This window comes from Lactuca serriola, chromosome 7 (genome assembly GCF_051521515.1).
Source record: "Lactuca serriola cultivar US96UC23 chromosome 7, Lser_US96UC23_V15, whole genome shotgun sequence".
In the NCBI taxonomy this organism is placed as follows: domain Eukaryota; kingdom Viridiplantae; phylum Streptophyta; class Magnoliopsida; order Asterales; family Asteraceae; genus Lactuca; species Lactuca serriola.
This window is the reverse complement of record NC_136414.1, coordinates 25163066-25182090: the sequence shown is the minus strand read 5'-3', so window position 1 is coordinate 25182090 and position 19025 is coordinate 25163066. Positions and strand designations below refer to the sequence as shown.

The 19025-nt window shown below is 32.7% G+C and overlaps 1 protein-coding gene across 2 annotated transcripts in view; it reads left to right on the top strand.

The window, feature by feature from the left end:
• Positions 1 to 8743: 8743 nt before the first annotated feature.
• Positions 8744 to 19025, top strand: part of LOC145061494 (receptor-like serine/threonine-protein kinase SD1-8) — a 35306-nt gene continuing 25024 nt past the window's right edge. The window contains exons 1-7 of one of the 2 annotated variants that reach the window (XM_079008978.1): positions 8744 to 10100; positions 11712 to 11882; positions 12504 to 12697; positions 13334 to 13544; positions 13634 to 13871; positions 13991 to 14141; positions 14312 to 14771. In XM_079008978.1, coding sequence (XP_078865104.1) covers positions 8837 to 10100; positions 11712 to 11882; positions 12504 to 12697; positions 13334 to 13544; positions 13634 to 13871; positions 13991 to 14141; positions 14312 to 14620 — 2538 coding nt within the window. In that variant the 5' untranslated portion in view covers positions 8744 to 8836 and the 3' untranslated portion in view covers positions 14621 to 14771. Of the gene's footprint in view, positions 10101 to 11711; positions 11883 to 12503; positions 12698 to 13333; positions 13545 to 13633; positions 13872 to 13990; positions 14142 to 14311; positions 14772 to 19025 lie in introns of those variants that run through there. The other variant, XM_079008977.1, reaches the window with a different exon arrangement.

Here is a 19025-nt window from a genome sequence, read left to right as displayed (position 1 = left end):
ATATGCAAATTGGATTAAATTGAAATATGCAAATTGTATGAAATTGAATATATACATTTGGCTTAATTGTATGAAATTGGATGAAATTGAAATATGCATTTAGCTTAATTAGGTTATTGAAATATGAAATTGGATGTATACATTTAGCTTAATTAGGCTATTAATAGCAACTTACTTCTAGTAATGTATTGTATATGGTTTGAAAGTGCTTAATTTTGTTAGTGACTTAATGTTTGGCCAACTTAATAGCAACATACTTTTAGTGACTTAAAAAAAACATTAAAAAAATAATAAATTAGTTGTAAATCAAGTTAATGTTAAAATTAAAATAAAATAAAGTTAGTTTAATAAATTAAAATTAAAATAAAGTTAGTTTAATAAATTAAACTAATAAAAAAAAAGAAAATATTAAATTAATTATAAAATCTAATTAATTTACGTTTAGAATCAAATTAAGTTATATTTATAAAATCAAATTATATTAATTATAAAACTAACTTAATAGAAAATATTAAATTAATTATGAAATCTAATTAATTTACGTTTAGAATCAAATTAAGTTACCTTTATAAAATCAAATTAAATCACTTATAAAACCAACTTAATAGCAACATACTTTTAGTGACTTCTTGTAATTTTAATTTAAATAGAATAAAATTAAATTAATTTAAAAAAAACATTAAAAAATAATAAATTAATTGTAAAATCAACTTAAAGTAGTTTTAAAATCAAGTTAATGTTAATATTAAAATAAAATAAAATTAGTTTAATAAATAAATTAAACTAATAACAAAAAAGAAAATATTAAATTAATTATAAAATCTAATTAATTTACTTTTAGAATCAAATTAAGTTACCTTTGTAAAATCAAATTATATTAATTATAAAACTAACTTAATAGCAACGTATTTCTTGTAATTTTAATTTAAATAGAATAAAATTAAATTAATTTAAAAAAACATTAAAAAATAATAAATTAATTGTAAAATCAACTTAAAGTAGTTTTAAAATCAAGTTAATGTTAATATTAAAATAAAATAAAATTAGTTTAATAAATAAATTAAACTAATAACAAAAAAGAAAATATTAAATTAATTATAAAATCTAATTAATTTACTTTTAGAATCAAATTAAGTTACCTTTATAAAATCAAATTAAATCACTTATAAAACCAACTTAATAGCAACATACTTTTAGTGACTTAATGTTGGTCATTAAAACTTTAAATTTAGCTTTAATTAGGTTATCCCGTGTTAGAATACTTTTTGAATCGTCAACTTTATGAATACTCTACTTGATTTTTGTTTCCCATAAAGTAAACCTTAAACACTAAATTATGTTTCAGTTGCATCATGTCTATTGATAAAAGCTGGACTACTAATCCACATCGTCAATCTCCCGAGTTCCAGCTAGGGCTCGACACTTTTGTCGAGAGATCCATGTTACACCTAGATTGTAAAGGTGAAACCAGATGTCCGTGTGAGAAATGTGATAATCGTTACTTCATGAATCCGAAAGCAATGAGACGTCATGTTCGTATATATGGTTTCAGTCAATCATACAAAACATGGATATATCACGGTGAACCTTTAATCCCTCCAGTTGTAGATGTCGTATCGCCAAGCAACGAGATGGCTGATGTTATTGACAATGTTATGTGGGAGTCGAGAGAAAATGATATAAACCTCGATGAAGGAACCTAGAATACAGGGGGTAGTGGTGTCGATGATGATTTTGAAGAGTTGTTAGAGGCAGTCGAAACCAAGTTATATCCTGGTTGTTCGTTTTCATTCCTTGATTTTTTAGCAAAGCTGATGCATATGAAGGTCAACAACAAATGGACTGATAGTTCATTTGATCAACTCCTTGAGTTGTTGCATTCGGCATTTCCACCGGGCAACAAGGTTCCCCGTTCATATTATTTAGCAAAAAAGAAACTGAAGAAGTTGGGTTTAGGGTACGAGTCAATTCATGTGTGCAAAAACGATTGTTTTCTCTTCTGGAAGGAACACAAGTCATTGCAAGTTTGTCCCGTTTGTAAAGAGAGTCGGTGGATTGATAAAAACACCAAGGGCAAGAAAGTGGCTCATAAGGTGTTACGGTACTTTCTAGTGGCCCCTAGACTACGCCGTTTGTATTGTTCACGATACACTTCCAAAAATATGATATGGCATAGTACTGGGAGATCAGAAGATTATGTGATGCGTCATCCCGTTGATGGAGAGTTTTGGCAAAAATTTGATGTAGATTTCCCTGACTTCTCGAGTGAACCTCGCAACGTACGATTAGGGCTGGCAGCTGATGACTTTAATCCATTTGGTAACATGTGTAATCCGCATAGTACGTGGCTGGTTGTACTCACCACTTACAATCTGCCACCATGGCTTTGTATGAAAGAGTCATCATTCATGTTGGCCTTGTTGATTCCCGGCCCTAAAGCGCCTGGAAAGGACATAGATGTTTTCCTTAGGCCGTTAGTGGAAGAGCTTAAGTTTTTATGGCAATCAGGCATACGCATTAAAGACGCAGCGACAAACACATTCTTCACGATGAAAGTTATGTTGTTATGGACAATAAACGACTTTCCAGCTCGTAGTAGTTTATCGGGCTGGAGCGGACAAGGGTATAGAGCATGCCCGACTTGCAATGAAGACACTCCTTCGTACCGTGCAATAAATAAAGTCGTTTATATCGGTCATCGTCGGTTCTTAGATGCTGATGATCCATTAAGGATGAATTTGAAATTTAATGGGCAACCAGAGACAAGACAAGATCAACTAGGTCGTCTAATACTTCGTAAACCGGGTAAACATCCTAACACTCTCAAAGAAAACATGGATCGACAAGGATTCGAGTTGAACTAGTCGAAACGTAGCATATTTTTCGAGCTCGAATATTGGTCTTCTCTACAGCTGAAACACAACATAGATTTGATGCATGTCGAGAAAAATGTGGGTGAGAGTCTTTTGGGTACTTCTATGATGAATGATAAGAGTAAAGACACATCAAATACATGTGAGGACTTGAAAAATATGAATATCCGGTGTAATCAATGGTTGCAAAAAAAGGGTAACAAGTTCACTAGACCACATGCAAGCTACTCATTCAAGAAAGCTGACCGCAAAATCTTTTGTCAATTTATAAGAGATGTTAAATTTCCTGATGGGTTTGGATCTAACATTAGTAAGAAAGTGGTAGATAATGATACTAACATTATTGGGTTGAAATATCATGACTATCACATTCTTATGCAACGTTTGATACCGATTGGAGTTAGAGCATTATTGGATAAAGAAACTTCTACACCAATTGTAGATCTTTGTATGTTTTTCAAGCAAATTTGCTCCAGAACACTAAAGGTGGAGGATATGAGGAAAGCAAAAGAAGACGTCATTAGAATCTTGTGCAAGTTAGAGTTGATTTATCCGCCAGCGTTTTTCGACATTATGATTCATTTAGTTTTGCATTTACCAGATGAAGCGATTGCTGGAGGCCCGGTATGTATGAGATGGATGTATCCGTTTGAAAGGTATATGAAAAAACTAAAAAACTATGTCAGAAATAAGGCGAGGCCGGAAGGTTGTATAGCTGAAGGTTATATTGCTGAAGAAGCTTTGACATTTTGTTCGATGTACCTTCGAGATGTCAATCGCCTTGAAAGAAACGAAGACGTTGTCATTGAAAAAACAAAGTTTTGGATGTTTGAGTCCAAGTGTCGACCGACGAGTGCAACGCAAATCAAACATCTTGATATAACAGAGAAACGTAATATTGAATGGTTTATATTGAATAGTTGTCAAGAAGTCAGACAATACATCGAGTAAGTGTTCTTACTTTTAATTATCTTTAATTATTTATTGTTACTTTTTTCCATTCATTAATTTAATATATATATATATATATATATATATATATATATATATATTTCATCAATATAGAAAATTCAAATCTGAACATCCTGAAAGTGACGAAAAGACCGAATTTCCCAGCTGGTTTCTTGAAAAGGTAATCATAATTAACAAACAAATATCTTTCATAAATTTAATGAATCAAGAATACATAACACATCAACATATGTTTAATAAGTTTATCAGCTGGAAAAAGAAAACTCTCCTGAATTCCACAAAGAGTTTATCAGCTTGAAAAGGTAATCATAATTAACAAACAAATATCTTTCATAAATTTACTGAATCAAGAATACATAACACATCAACATATGTTTAATAAGTTTATCAGCTGGAAAAAGAAAACTCTCCTGAATTCCACAAAGAGTTGCCAGCCCTTTCAATGGGTTCACAAATGGATGTTTATACTTACACTGCGTGCATAGTCAACGGTGTTAGGTTTATGGTACTTAGTCGTGATGCACAACACAAAACGCAAAACTCTGGGGTTCTAGCGGTTGGTGAGAATGGAGAGAAATATTATGGCCAGTTAGAAGAGATTATGGAGGTGCAATATCCATATGATTATTCGACTGTAATATTTCGGTGCAAGTGGTTTGATACGGGAGATATTCCTGATGATAATTTCATAAGTATCGACACAGAAAAAGAAGCGTACCAAGATGATCAACTCATATATGCTTCGCAAGCCAAACAAGTGTTCTACATCCGCCAGCCTGTTAATCATCGAAGAAACCAAAACAACAACCCTCGTTGTATCGTCGAGCATGTTAATCATCGAAATATTTGGGATCTACCATCCGACAATCCTCGTGTCCAAAATGCTTACAGTGACTCTGTCCAAGATGTCGACAATGTGGAGGCCGAAAATGTTGACATAGTTCAAAACAACTCTTCATTTGGAGCTAGACTTTTTATTGACTTCTCACAATACTTTCAAAACAATGTTGATGTAGCTCAAAACAATGCTGATTATGATGATGAAGACGAGACTGAAGTACCTCCGCCAACGGGTAGAATCGATAATGTTTCCGATGAAGAGACTGATTATGATGATGGCGATTCTGATTATGATACGGATGAAGAAGACATTGAATTATATGATCAAGATTCTGATTAAAAAATCAATTTTTTTTGGTAATAGAAACTTTATTTGAAATGTAACTTTAATTCATATTGTTTGTTTATGTTTTATTTATGTTGTTTGTCTATATTGTATATCTTACAATTTCGAAGGGTAACTAACTTTTATTCATATTGCAGATGAGGTTTACTTGGGCAATACTCTTGGCCATGATGGCCGATGTTATGGGGCTTGGACACGGAGGTGATGGAGCCGGGGATCCACCACCTCCAGGAGGCTTTGGTCGTGGTCAGCACGAACAAGATGGTGAGTTTTATTCTGATATATTTATTAACTATTTTTATTATTTTATAATAAGTTATCATGACTAATAGGTTTATTTGTATTTTTGCAGCCGAGCTTCCTAAAAAAAGGAGAGGCATGTCAAAAAATATTGAGTTGGGAAAGTTGATAAGGGCAAATAAGGGAAAGCCCATAGATTTGGATTTCGACAGGGAGATCACATATTTCCCTGTCGGGAAGCGTGGTAATTGGTTCACCCATGAAATTGGGAGGTATTTGTGGAACAATGTCCCTTTCAACGTATCTGGTTGGGACAATGTTTCCCCTGCTTTAAGGAACGCAGCAGTTGTTCATCTAAAGGTAACTTGGATACAATTTTAATTTTAGTTGTGATTGTTATTTAATTAACTAAACTTTTTGTGTTTTGCAGAATAAATTTGATTTGGATAAGGTTAACATGGATCCGGAGCGTGCTCAATTGTTGAGGAGCATTGATTCAAGTCTTGCAAAAGTTTACAGAGGTCGAAAAAGTAAAGCTCATGCTTATTTTAAGGAAATCGGGGGGCCTGCAGATATCCAAGCTGCATTAAACAACCCCCCTAACAGAATGTCACATGAAAATTGGGCGAAGGCAGTCGAACATTTTCAAACGCCAGAATTTTTAAGGCGTTCGGCGTCAAACAAGGAATGTCGTGCAAAACAAGTAGTTGTAAACAGAGGGGGGTCGAACTCATACAGCAATGCATGTTTTAAAGAGGTAAGTTATGATATATTTAAATATTTATTTAAAGTATAACTAATCTAAATTTTAATGTTAAATAGGATATCAGTCGAATCGAAGCTTTTCGTAAAGCTAATTCCAATCGCCAAGGGGTATTTTATAGTCCTGCAGTCGAGCAACATTACGTAAGTGGTTAATTTGTATTTTTCATATAAGTGTTTATATCGTCAAAGATATTTAGTAATCTAATTTTTATGATTTTTATTGTTTTTAAAAAATACAGAATGCTTTACTCGAAGAGATAAACCAACGAACCCAAGCTACTTTTGAGGCAAGCGGTCTAGCACCAACTGATATAAAAGATTGTTTTGAAAGAATATTGGGTGTTCGACGCGGACATATCAGAGGCATTGGGCGTAAACCCCCTACCGTTGTGTCTATGTACGATCAGCAACAACCAATGACACAAGAACAACCACAATCACAGGTAATTGTTAGTAAATGCTATAATGGAATGGTATAATTAATTATAATGTTATTCTGATATATTGTTAATATATTTTGTTTTTTTTATAGTTGCAAATGCTCCAAACAATACTACAGGACCCGGCTTCTCCTGCAGCATTGGAAGAGTGGTTTCGCTCATTGCCGCCACCAAATAATGGAGATGATGATGAGGACGAGTAGTTATTTTAGGATTTTATGAAACGTTTTGTAATTCGAAACAATACTAAATGTTGTATATATATGGATTCATATTTTGGATTGATTTTATGTATTAATATTTTGGATTGATTTTATGTATTAATATTTCTATATAAAATTATCAGATTTTTCAAATGCTATATGGATTAATATTTGGATTGATTATAAATTTAATGTGAAATAAATAAACAAAAAAAAAAATCAAAAGAGCATTAGCAGCGACGGGAATAGTGGCGACGGCGTCCTATTAGCGGCGACAACATATTAGTGGCGACGGGCAGCATTAGCGACGACGGGAGTATTAGCGGCGACATCAAGTATTTGCGGCGACATTGAGCGTATTAGCGACGAATCAATACCGGCAACGTATTTGCAGCGACATGTCGCCGCTAAAGGTATTAGCGGCGACAAGCCTAACCTTTAGCGGCGACGTGTGTCGCCGCTGTTGCCCAATCTTCTTGTAGTGGACAACTGATATTTATTTTGGAACAATTGAATTTGTAATTAATATTGTTTGTTTGTGTTGTTAGTGCTTACTTTGTATGGTATTTGGAAGAATTGAATTTGTAAACACTTGGTATTGTTCGTGTGTTTTGTTAGTGGTTAATTTTGTATGGTATTTTAGACAATGGAATGGAATGTGTCAAATTTGGTATTAGGGACGCTTTTTGGTGTATTTTATATGTTATTTGGAACAAATGTGAATTGAATGTGTTATTTGACAAAAAATTGGAAATTTTTAATTTTTTTTTTAATAAAACGAAGTTAGCTACGGAATAGCTACGGATTTCCGTAGCTATTTGGATCTGTAGCTATTTGGATCCGTAACTATTCGGTAGCTATTCTGAAACTATCCATTTGCGTAGCTATTCTGTAAGAAATCTGTAATTATTTAGTTCTGTAGCTACGGAAAATTCCGTAGCGATGGAAAATTCTGTAGCGATTCCTTAGCTAATCCATGGCTATAAATTAGCCACGGGCCTTTATGTATAGACATTTTTCCGTAGTAATTTCATAACTATCCGCTTATAGCTACGGATTGTGCTATAGCTATTGCACCAGTTTTCTAGTAGTGTCACAAAACTTCCTCCCGATTATAATAATTTTTTGATAGATTAGTTAAAGATGATGATTTCACATTGATGTGATACCAGAGTTGACATTTGCAATTTGCAGTAAATAAATAACATTATAATTTATACTTATAACAGAATAACAAAACAAACCTTCCCTGGTTCCTCACTCTCTTCGACATACAACCTGTGTTTGAATGCTTGTTTATTAGGGATGATTTGCTATTTATACTATCCTTTTCAACAAACAAGAGTTCCTAATTCGATCAGATTAATTCATATGTATTTTCAGTTTTTTTTTTTTTTTTTTTTTTTTTTTTTTTTTTTTTTTTTTTTTTTTGTCTGGTATGATAGGTCTGGTAAACCTAACATGATATGTTAACTCCACACATAATAAACGGATTTAAATTAAATAAAAGATTTCAACTGGTTTAAATGTTATGTTAAATAAAAGATTTCAACTGGTTTAAATGTTATGTTTAAACAAAACGATACGACACAAAAAAATAAACACATAGGGCTAGGGTTAAGTGCTTTCAACCTTTGGTGTTTCAATTCATTTACAAGGTTTAAAGCCTAAAACGAACTAATCTCACACAAAATAAACAAATGAGTAAAAGATTACATCCCAATTAACTAAACGAGTTTACACGAGAAGAAACATGAACCAAACTGATATGTCAGGATTAAGCTTTTTCAACCTCCCACAACACATACAACAACATGTTTATCCGGTCTAATTTGTTCACTAGTCCAGTTATCATTGCTCTTGATCGATTAATTTTGATATACATCACATGCTTATCTTAATAATAGTTTTTGAAGATCATCATTAGGACGAGTAATTCACTATACAATTTCCATAATTATTGGTCAATATACGTCTATCATTTTATTTAAAAATGGTCAAATAATCAAAGAATTTCAGAATTAAAAATATACATTTGAAGACTTGTTCCACCATTTCCACGAATTCCTTAAAAGATAAGAACCAACATATAATCTCCAATACCCCGGTCCAATAAACACAAAGCTCGATTCTGTTGGTGATTGTAACTTTCAGAGAATGAAATCCCTCCATAGCCATGTCATATTCTTTCTGTTCTACCCTTTTCTCTCTCTAGCTATTGACACCATCACACCCACACAACCTCTCATCACCAATCAAACTCTAGTCTCTAATGGTGAAGTTTTCGAGTTGGGTTTCTTCAATACAAGCAATTATCTGTATATAGGCATTTGGTACAAGCAAATTGAGCCGAGAACAATTGTATGGGTAGCTAATAGAGACACCCCCATTACTTCATCGTCCGGGAGCCTAACCATCGTCAACAACAGCAACCTGGTGCTTGTAAATCAAACGGGAGCTGTCGTCTGGTCCTCAAATCAATCTACGCAGGTGGTGAACACGGTGGCGCAGCTTTTAGACAACGGTAACTTTGTGCTTCGTCCAGAAAACGATGAGAATCCGGAGAATTACATTTGGCAAAGCTTTGATTATCCGACTGATACTCTATTGCCGGAGATGAAACTGGGGTGGGATAGGAAATCTGGAATTAATCGGGTTTTGCAGTCGTGGAAGACAAACAACGATCCGACGACCGGTGATTATACTTTTAAAATGAATATCATTGGGTTCCCGGAGCTTTTAACAGTGAAGAATGAAACAATAATTTGGCGAACTGGGCCATGGAACGGGATGAGATTTAGTGGTGTACCAGCGATGAAAGGGGTGAGTATGATGCAGTTTGAACTTGAGGAGAATTCGGACGAGATTAGTTATTCATTTGAAATGCTGGATAGTTCTATTTATTCACGATTGGTTATAAATTCTTCTGGTATTAATCAAAGATTCGTCTGGGCTAAAACAACAAATACCTGGAGTGTGTTCTGGTCTTTCCCCGATGATTTATGCGATCAGTTTGGTGAATGTGGTTCGTTCGGCATTTGTGATGCAACCACTGCACCGATCTGCAATTGTACGACTGGATTCCGGCCGAAAAACCAGCAAGCATGGGATCTACGAGATGGGTTGGATGGGTGTGTTCGGAGCTCAGACTTGGATTGCAGGTCGGATGGATTTCTGCCATTGAAGAACATGAAATTGCCGGAGAGTTCGAACGTGTTTGAAGATAAGACGCTGAATTTGAGCGAGTGTGGTGCGATATGCAAGAAGAATTGTTCCTGTGCTGCTTATGCTAGTATGAATGTCACTGAAGGCGGGTCGGGTTGTGTGATTTGGGTAGGGGATCTTATGGATATGAGGCAGTATGCTGATTCTGAAAATGGAGGGCAAGATCTTTACGTTAGAGTTGCAGCTTCTGATTTAGGTATGTTTCGAATCCAGGAGAAATCATGTTAGTCCTAGATAGACATATATAGGTAAATAAATTATTACATAAACCTACATTTCATTACAATTCATTTTACATGATTGAAATCCATTCTAATTGTATAATGATGAGAACCCAATGGTTTATTCATCTGATTAATACAATTAAAATAAATTATCCAAAAAAGCAAAACGAATACTACGAATTTTTTATGACATTAACCTTATCTATAAATAATCTTTTATGTAATAAAATATCTAGTTCACAAACATCAACATCATTAATTTTATGAAAATTTAGTTTTCCAATTAATATGTGTTAGTTCCTTCTTGGGAACGAGTACTGCATTCAACATCCCTATAGTTAATCGATTATGTAGTTGAAGAAAAAATTACAAATCTTTTTCGAATCATCTTTTTTTAAAAACGCGTAACTCCTCCATGATTAGTTTTTTTTTTCTGTCGTGACTCCTCTAACATATGCAATTTATTAATTCGGTATCACTCTCTTCTCTCCACCTCATGGTTATTCGTTTGAGCAAGATGTCTAATTTGATTCGCAAAGGTTTTGATATTATCGTGCGATGAGGATGTGGATATTGCTTTCTTTCCTTTTCGTTGTTATTGTCGCGGTTGATGTTCTACAATAGAAAATTCTAAAACATTAAACATGTCACTACCTCGTTTAAGTGAAATGAATAATAGGAGTCCAAAGAGGTTGTGTACATGTTGGAGTTAGATGCTTTGGTCATTTTCGATGAAAAATAAGGGGATTGTCATCGATTACACCAATGGTTAGTCATTTTTTGTGGTGTTTTAGAATATCCCATGTCCATGAATATAAAAGAGCATTCTATCTGTAGACTTTAAAACATCAACATCTGATCTACCGCTAGCACGGATGTTGCACTTGTTGTAGATGCAACTGAGCTTGTTAACTTTCGCCTACAAATCCTTTAATTTGGAGTTCAACTGAAGCCTAGTACGATAAGTATCACGAGGTTGCGAACTGAAGAGCTCCAGAGCTTGCTGCCAAAATGAGGCTACATGTTGATGATTTCGACGTTCTTCGTTTTCCGAAACACAATTAAACATCTTCAACAACGTCACTTATTTTTTTTTTCTTTCGGAACATCTCGTCATATTACCCATTAGGTAAAATTTATTGTGGGTTTGGTTTTGGTTTGAGGGGTGGGTTGGGTTTTGACAGTCAATTCGTTATTCTGGTTTGAAGAGATGGGTTGTGTTTCGTCAGATAATTCATCATTTCCGGGCTCTTGGAAATGCGATGTGCGAGGAAAATAATATGAAATAGGGGTTTCGGGGATGGAATATGGAGTTTGATTTTGTGGGTATTGGGGGCAATTTAGAATTTGGGTTTCTGAATTAACCTTGTGTATTGTTGCACCGACATATTCATGTTTTTAGACGAAAAAAATACTTTAAATTCATCAAGCAAAAATATTAGATATACCACGCTACACTTGGTTATCTTGGGAGACACACCAAATTACACTTTAGGAACTTATATCATGTGTATTAAAAGTAGTAGTTGTGCTTTATTTTACAATTATAAACACTAATAACTATGACTTCTTCTTCATTGCAGTTCAATCAATGGGCGTCGGAAGTTCCAAAAATGGCTCCGGCAATGGCAACCACGTTGGCAAAATTGTCGGCATCACTGCCAGTACTTGTGTGGTGCTCACATTTCTACTTATTCTCGTCTACTTGAAGAAGAAGAAAACAAGAAATTTGAAAAAGTCAATTAATAGAACAGGTAATCAGGATCAACTCCTTGAGCTACTCATTGACTAATCGGGACTACTCATTAAAAATTTGACTACGAGTTTAATGATATTTTCAACAAGATCGAGCCAAGTTTTAGTCCAAGCTAGACTGCGCTCGTGGACCTAAACAAGAATATATGTTTTTATATAATATAATTATTCATTTATTTTATATATTAAACTATTGATAAATATTAACTATCAAATAATTTATATATTAAGTTATTGATAAAATTAAACGGGCTTGTTAATGAATCTGATCTCGAGCCTAGGCTCATCTAAACTAGCCTTACAAATGAGTTGAGCCTAAACTCGAAACACGGTTAAATGCCAACTTACATCTTAGGAATGGCTATATGATATTGTAAAAAGATTGTCAATTTATGATATAAGACCTATCCATTTTGGTGTTAATAAGTGAATAACCCTAGAAATTAATTCATAAACCACATTAACCATAAACATTTTCTAATATTGGCGAAAATTTTAGCTACAAGACTAAAGTTTTGTATTTAAATAAAAAGAGTTTGAATTTTGAAAGTCAAAATAGTTTGTGGTTGTAATTCATATGTTCTTGATATATTTTGTGTAATTGTGTTGATCCAAATTAGGTCCTCAAGAAAGAACCGAAGAATTCTTGGTAAATGATGGGACAATTGTACCAAGTAGAAGAGATTATTATAGTGAAACGTCAATGGATGAACTTGAATTACCCTTGTTTGATTTTACGACACTCGCTAAGGCAACAAACAACTTCTCGGATAAAAATAAACTTGGGCAAGGAGGGTTCGGGTGTGTTTACAAGGTAAAGTACTTGAATATATGAACATTTAAAATTACGTGCTTAAAAGTATCTTATTCCAAAAATCCGATCAAAAATCTAAACATTTTAAATCATTCGAAATATGAAATGATAATTTTCTGAAATTTTTGATACTCTGACTATCTGAAAATCTAAAATATACGTATTTTAATTCCAAGTCGTCTTTGTTATGATATTAGCAATCTTTTGTTTTGTAATTATTCTGGTATGGAGACGAAACAAGTGCGACCTGTTTTTAATGATTAAATTTCTTTATACGCTCAAAATGGATATAGTAGCCTAAATCGTTGGCTCAATTATGCAATAAAGATGCAATGGTGTCCATATATTGAGCGAATGGAAGTCTAGAAATAATATGTGACTATGGTGCGTAAAATATGTAGTGTAGATTTCCAGGTTAAAAATTTTTGTATCCAATTTTTTTATTTAAATTTTCTGATATCTAAATTTCATACCGAAATTCGTACCCAAAATTTGGATATCAATATCTACCATCTGGAATACAGATCTCCAGAATTCTTAATATCAAGTTTTAAACACTTTTAGTTATAATATCATACGAGATAACGCACCATACAACCATAAAGAATGGTGAAATTTAATTTGTTGGTGCCGTAGGGTACATTAACAGAAGGTGAAGTTGTAGCTGTAAAAAGGCTCTCAAGAATTTGTGAGCAAGGGATAGAGGAACTTAAAAATGAGGTCCGATTAATTGCAAAACTCCAACATCGAAACCTAGTTCGGGTATTAGGTTGTTGTATTGAGGTTGAAGAGAAGTTGTTGATTTATGAGTACATGGACAACAAAAGTCTTGATATGTTTCTTTTTGGTAAATTTTCAGTGCTATTGCACTCTTTCTTCTTTTTATACCTAAGTTATATGTTGAGATCTAAACGTGTAATTTGATAATCGCCGTAGACAAAGAGAAAAATATGATACTCAATTGGAAAATCCGACTCGATATTATACGTGGGATTGCTCGTGGGCTTCTTTATCTTCATCAAGATTCAAGATTTAAAATCATTCATCGAGATATGAAAGCAAGTAATATTTTGCTTGATAAGGACATGAACCCAAAGATATCAGATTTTGGTATCGCAAGGATTTTTGGGAGTGATCAAACCGAAGCAGAAACAAAGATAGTGGTTGGAACGTAGTAAGTATCAATGTACTATGTGGCATGCATATAAATATAAATATTTATGACACAAATGATATTATGTAACTTTTAGACAATTTCACTTATTATTATTACCATTAACAAATTTCTTATAGTGGTTATATGTCACCTGAATATGCGATGGAGGGTCACTTCTCCACAAAATCTGATGTTTTTAGTTTCGGGGTCCTGATCTTGGAGATAGTGAGCGGTAAAAGAAACAGAGGCTCGTCCAACACAAATAACCAACTTAACCTGCTTGGACAAGTAAGTGATATTGGTAATTGGGAATATATATATATATATATATATATATATATATATATATATATATATATATATATATATATATATATATATTCTAGAAACATAATATACTTGCACTAATTTTTGTTAAGGTCCTTCATTGTATTTGTAACAAAGCATTATGTTCTTAGGCATGGAAGTTATGGAACGAAGACAACTCTTTAGAACTACTAGACGAATCTATCAAGGTCAAATTTTCAGAAAATGAAGTATTAAGGTGCATACAAATTGGACTATTATGTGTTCAAGAACAATCAGAAGATAGGCCTGATATGGCAAAGGTGGTGTTGTTATTGAGCAGTGAAACAGTACGAATGCCTCGACCAAAACATCCCGGATTCTTTATTAGAAAATTAAACAACGAAAGCGAGTCTTCGAGAAAAGATGATGATTCAGTGTCCATAAATGGGATCACAATATCAATACTAGATGGTAGATAGAGAAACTACGATAGTTACCATCTAGCATCAATTATCTATCATATTTTCCTTTCTTCTTTGGTCCTTAATTTATTTTACGATCAGAAATTTCATCGTGTATCATATTATTAGAATGTTTTCATTAGCCTCATGGCTTGTTGTGAACTTCTTACTTAACGGATAATCTGAATTTTACAAAAACTTGAGAGATTCATTATAACAAAAAAAAGTTTTATTTGTCAATCATTAAAACTCGAGGATGTTAAAGGTAGAATTTTATTAAAACTCTAGGATGTTAAAGGTTGAATTTCGTCAAATTTGAAACTGCTATTTAAGCTAATATATAGTTATAATTTTTTATTTCAAGATTATTGTTGTCATCATTTTTATATCACACGTATATACATCTTCAATTTCTTTCTTTTCTTCAAACTCTTCAAGAACAAAAAAAACTATTGGTGATTTGTTTCAGTAACGTGACTTAAGTGTAATGGGATTACATTTGTTGACAAAAAGTAATCTTGATAAATATTAAACAAGTAAAGAAGTTGTGGAGTGACACTTGTTTAAGTTTATTCAAGATTAAAAGTAGACTGTCATTTAGGGGCGAAGCCCCTGAATGAACGGGGGTCCGGGGGCAGCGCCCCTGGGAGCGGGGTCCACGGGGCGGCAACCCCTAGCTAGGATTTATGACAGTTTGTTGACATGATATTAATTCTTATAGAAAACCCGGATTTATGACAGTTTGTTGACTGTTGCCAAACTGTTTTATGACAGTTTTGACAGTTTTCAGACAAAGAAGGTATTTAACCGATTTTGGTCAGTTTTTTCTGGTACTTACAAAAATTCATATACTCATTCTCTGTTCTTTTCTCTTCTGAGTCTTATCCAATCAAAGATTAGGGAGTACCATCCAATACTTTGATTTGATAGTGAAATCACAATTCTCAGAATTTCCAAGGCTATTTTATCCCTATTATCTTACAAAAACTTAATTTCAAAAGTCAACGGTACAAAAAGGACCTATAACAATATTTTTTTTAAAAACGGCTGTCACGGATTTGATTATTTGCGTCATTAAAAGTCATTAATCAAATTTTAGTAATGTTTAAGTTATATTAGTTAAAAACTATCACCATTGCAAACTATCTTCACATATTTTGTCATTGTTTTACATAAAAAAAATGTGACAAATACTAGCAATTAGTTATGGTAGATCATTGTGATTGTATATATTTTATTATGATATTTAAAAAAATATGTGACTATAATTGTTTTATGATAACAATTTAATTTCATGTGTATTCCTAAATTAATGATTTTGAATATAAAAGAAGAATAACATGTGACTATAAGTATATTACTATGATATTAAAAAAAAGAACATATAACTAAAAGTATTTTATAGTCACGTTTTAATATTTATATGCCTCCAATAGTTAAAAAAAAGTGTAACAATAAAAGAAAAAAAAATTGTAAAAATAAAAGAAAAAAAAAAAAAAACATGTCACTATAAGTGTTTTATAGACACTGTTGTTTAAAAGTGAAAACATGAAAGATTTGGAGGAGTTAATTTTTTTTCTTTGTAATTAAAATTTCAACATTTTTCATCTCTACCAAAAATTTCTAACATTTGTTTCCCTCCTTACCAAAAATTCAAGATTTTAGTTTTCCTCTCCCCTCAAAGATTAATGAAAACTTTTATACAATTAAATTATTTTTGCTTCATTTGACCCAATACAATTGTGCCTCTAATTGTTCGTCTCCTCCCCTCTCTTTTATGATTTATTCTTCAGTCGCTTGCAAACTCCTTTACCCTGCTCCGTCGTCTCACTCTAGCGCTTCATCGGCATCGCCTCCGCTCCACCTCCAATGTGTTAAATTCGCTACGCTTGCCCTGTGTCTCTACCTAGCTTCTACATTCTCTCCAGCAGCCAATAAGAATCAAGTTCCAGATATAAATCTCTCATCGCCTTCCAATTTCACTTCTTCTTCTTCAATAATTTTGTAATGTGCCTTGCAATCTATTTATGCAATTTTAATGTTTAGGGCTTTTGATTTCAACTCTGGATTTCGTAATTTCATTTCTTCATCTCCTTCTGATTTCACCTCTGACGGTCTATCTGCAAATGTTTAGTCAAACGTGGTGTCCTGCAAATGACACCACATTCGTCACAGCCTCTTCATGTTTAAACTCTTTTAGCCTTCATCTCCCAAACCACATTTCAACATTTTAATCGTCGCTCATAGTTCCCAAACATTTCCTTGCCCTCGTTCATTTTTAAGATCAGATATTGCATTGAACACGATTCCACTCCAGGTAATCTCTTCTTCTTTTTCATCTCTAAGCCCTAATTTAGATGCAACCATGATTGAGCTTGGAATTTCCGTTGATGGTGGTAAACATAGTCTTTCATTTGTAGCCCTACTTGATGAATCTTTATAATAGGTTGGATTTACTTACTGTTTAAACTAAAAAAAAAAAAAAAAAAAAAAAAAAAAAAAAAAAAAAAAAAAAAAAACTTGATACCTGTTTGTTTTATTTGAAAATGTGGATTACATATATGACTCTTACATTTTAGCAGCTTGTGGAGTGGTATGTTAAGCTAATTCTATACAAGAACTAACAACAATGACCTTTGAAGCAAATGATCCATACTTCCATTTTAATTCTCATGAGATGTATCTTATTTTTTACTAGTCATTAGGAATCAAATTTATTAATGTTCAATCAACTCTCTTAAATGCTTCTAGGATGTTTAGCAGAGTAACATACATGATGTTAATTGGTCAATATTTGACATATATATGATTTTAAGTTGTTCAAAAATAGTCATGAAGCACGAAAAAAAAAACTATTATTAAATGTCAACAATAGTTGCATTTAGTCTATTATGTGTCACTAAAAGTCAAAATAGTCATGTAAAACAAAAAACTGTGTGACTAAAAGTAGTTTATGGTTACGATTTAATATATTACTGGTATGTATTTGACCCGAGAGTAGCATAGTTCATTTTGGGTTGAATTCACCAGGGCAATTTGATAGGATAGATATTTGAAAAAGAGGTTATTTGTGATTTATTAATATATTATAAATATAATATATTAATTGAGAAATCATATTATTTAATTAGTATTGATCAATAATTAATTTGGAATTAATTTAGTGATCTAAAGAGATTAATTAAATTAATGAGGACTGATTATGTAAATCAGTAATACATATGGTTTGGGCTATTGATCCATGGTAGACTAAGTTTATGTGAGAGTCTATGAAGAGTTAGTCCATAAGAGTTATTGGATCATAAGCCTAAGTGTAAGAATTAGGGTTTGCATATGACTCTTGGAATTCTACACCATATATGTATTCCCCCTAAGCCTAAAATCGGATCTATGAGTTCAAAGGAAAGACCTAGCCGATTTTTGTGTATCCATACCTCTCTCTCAAGTCCTCCATTTGTTCATGGTGTGTTGTGAACCGTTTGAGGCATCACACTTGAGGTGCTAAACTCTTGAAAGGCCAAAGTCAACAAGGTACAACAAGAGGTAATATGTTAACTAGTTTTATGATTCATATATCAATTGTATGCTAGTTTTAGGCTTCATGAATTGGATAATTTTGTTGCATCTATAACTAGAGAAAACTTAGATCCAAAACATTAGGGTTGTATGTGCACCATAGGAGTGTTATAGTATGTAAAACCCGGCAATTATGTGTCACTAAAAGTCAACAATAGTCATGAAAAACAAAGAAACATGTGACTGATAGTAGTTTATGGTCACTGTTCAATATATTATGTATCACTAAAATTTAACAATAGTCATGACAAACAAAATATCGTGTGAATAAAAGTAGTTTATTGTCATGATTTAATATATTATGTGTCACTAAAATTCAGCAATATTCATGAAAACATAACTTGTGAGGGAAAGTAGCTTATGCTGACGGTTATCAAAAAATGATTGAAAAACTACAAAAATTGGTACCCTATGATGAAGGTTTTTACCTATACTAACGGTTTTTATGGGTCATAGTCACCACAATTAAACGTTACCATAACTTACCTTTAATGATGTGATAAAATGTCTATTCGTTACACATTGAATGAAAAAAAAATGTCATAAAATGTCTATAGTGACATGTTTTTTGTGTGGCCAAAGACTAGTTTTGTACTAGTGAATTTTGAGTTGTGCCAACCACTCATACTTTGATTTATTTGAGAACCGACTTGTAACAACTCATCACATATTAATAGATGGATGAGAAGTTGAATTTTAATCATCTTATAGGTCTTAATTTGTAATTTACTACTAACTTCACTTACACTATAAATATTATCCAAATTTTGTTTAATAGCACACCCAGAAGGTTATAACTTATAGCCCAAAAAAATGCATAGTTCAAATAATAAAATGAAAGTTTTCA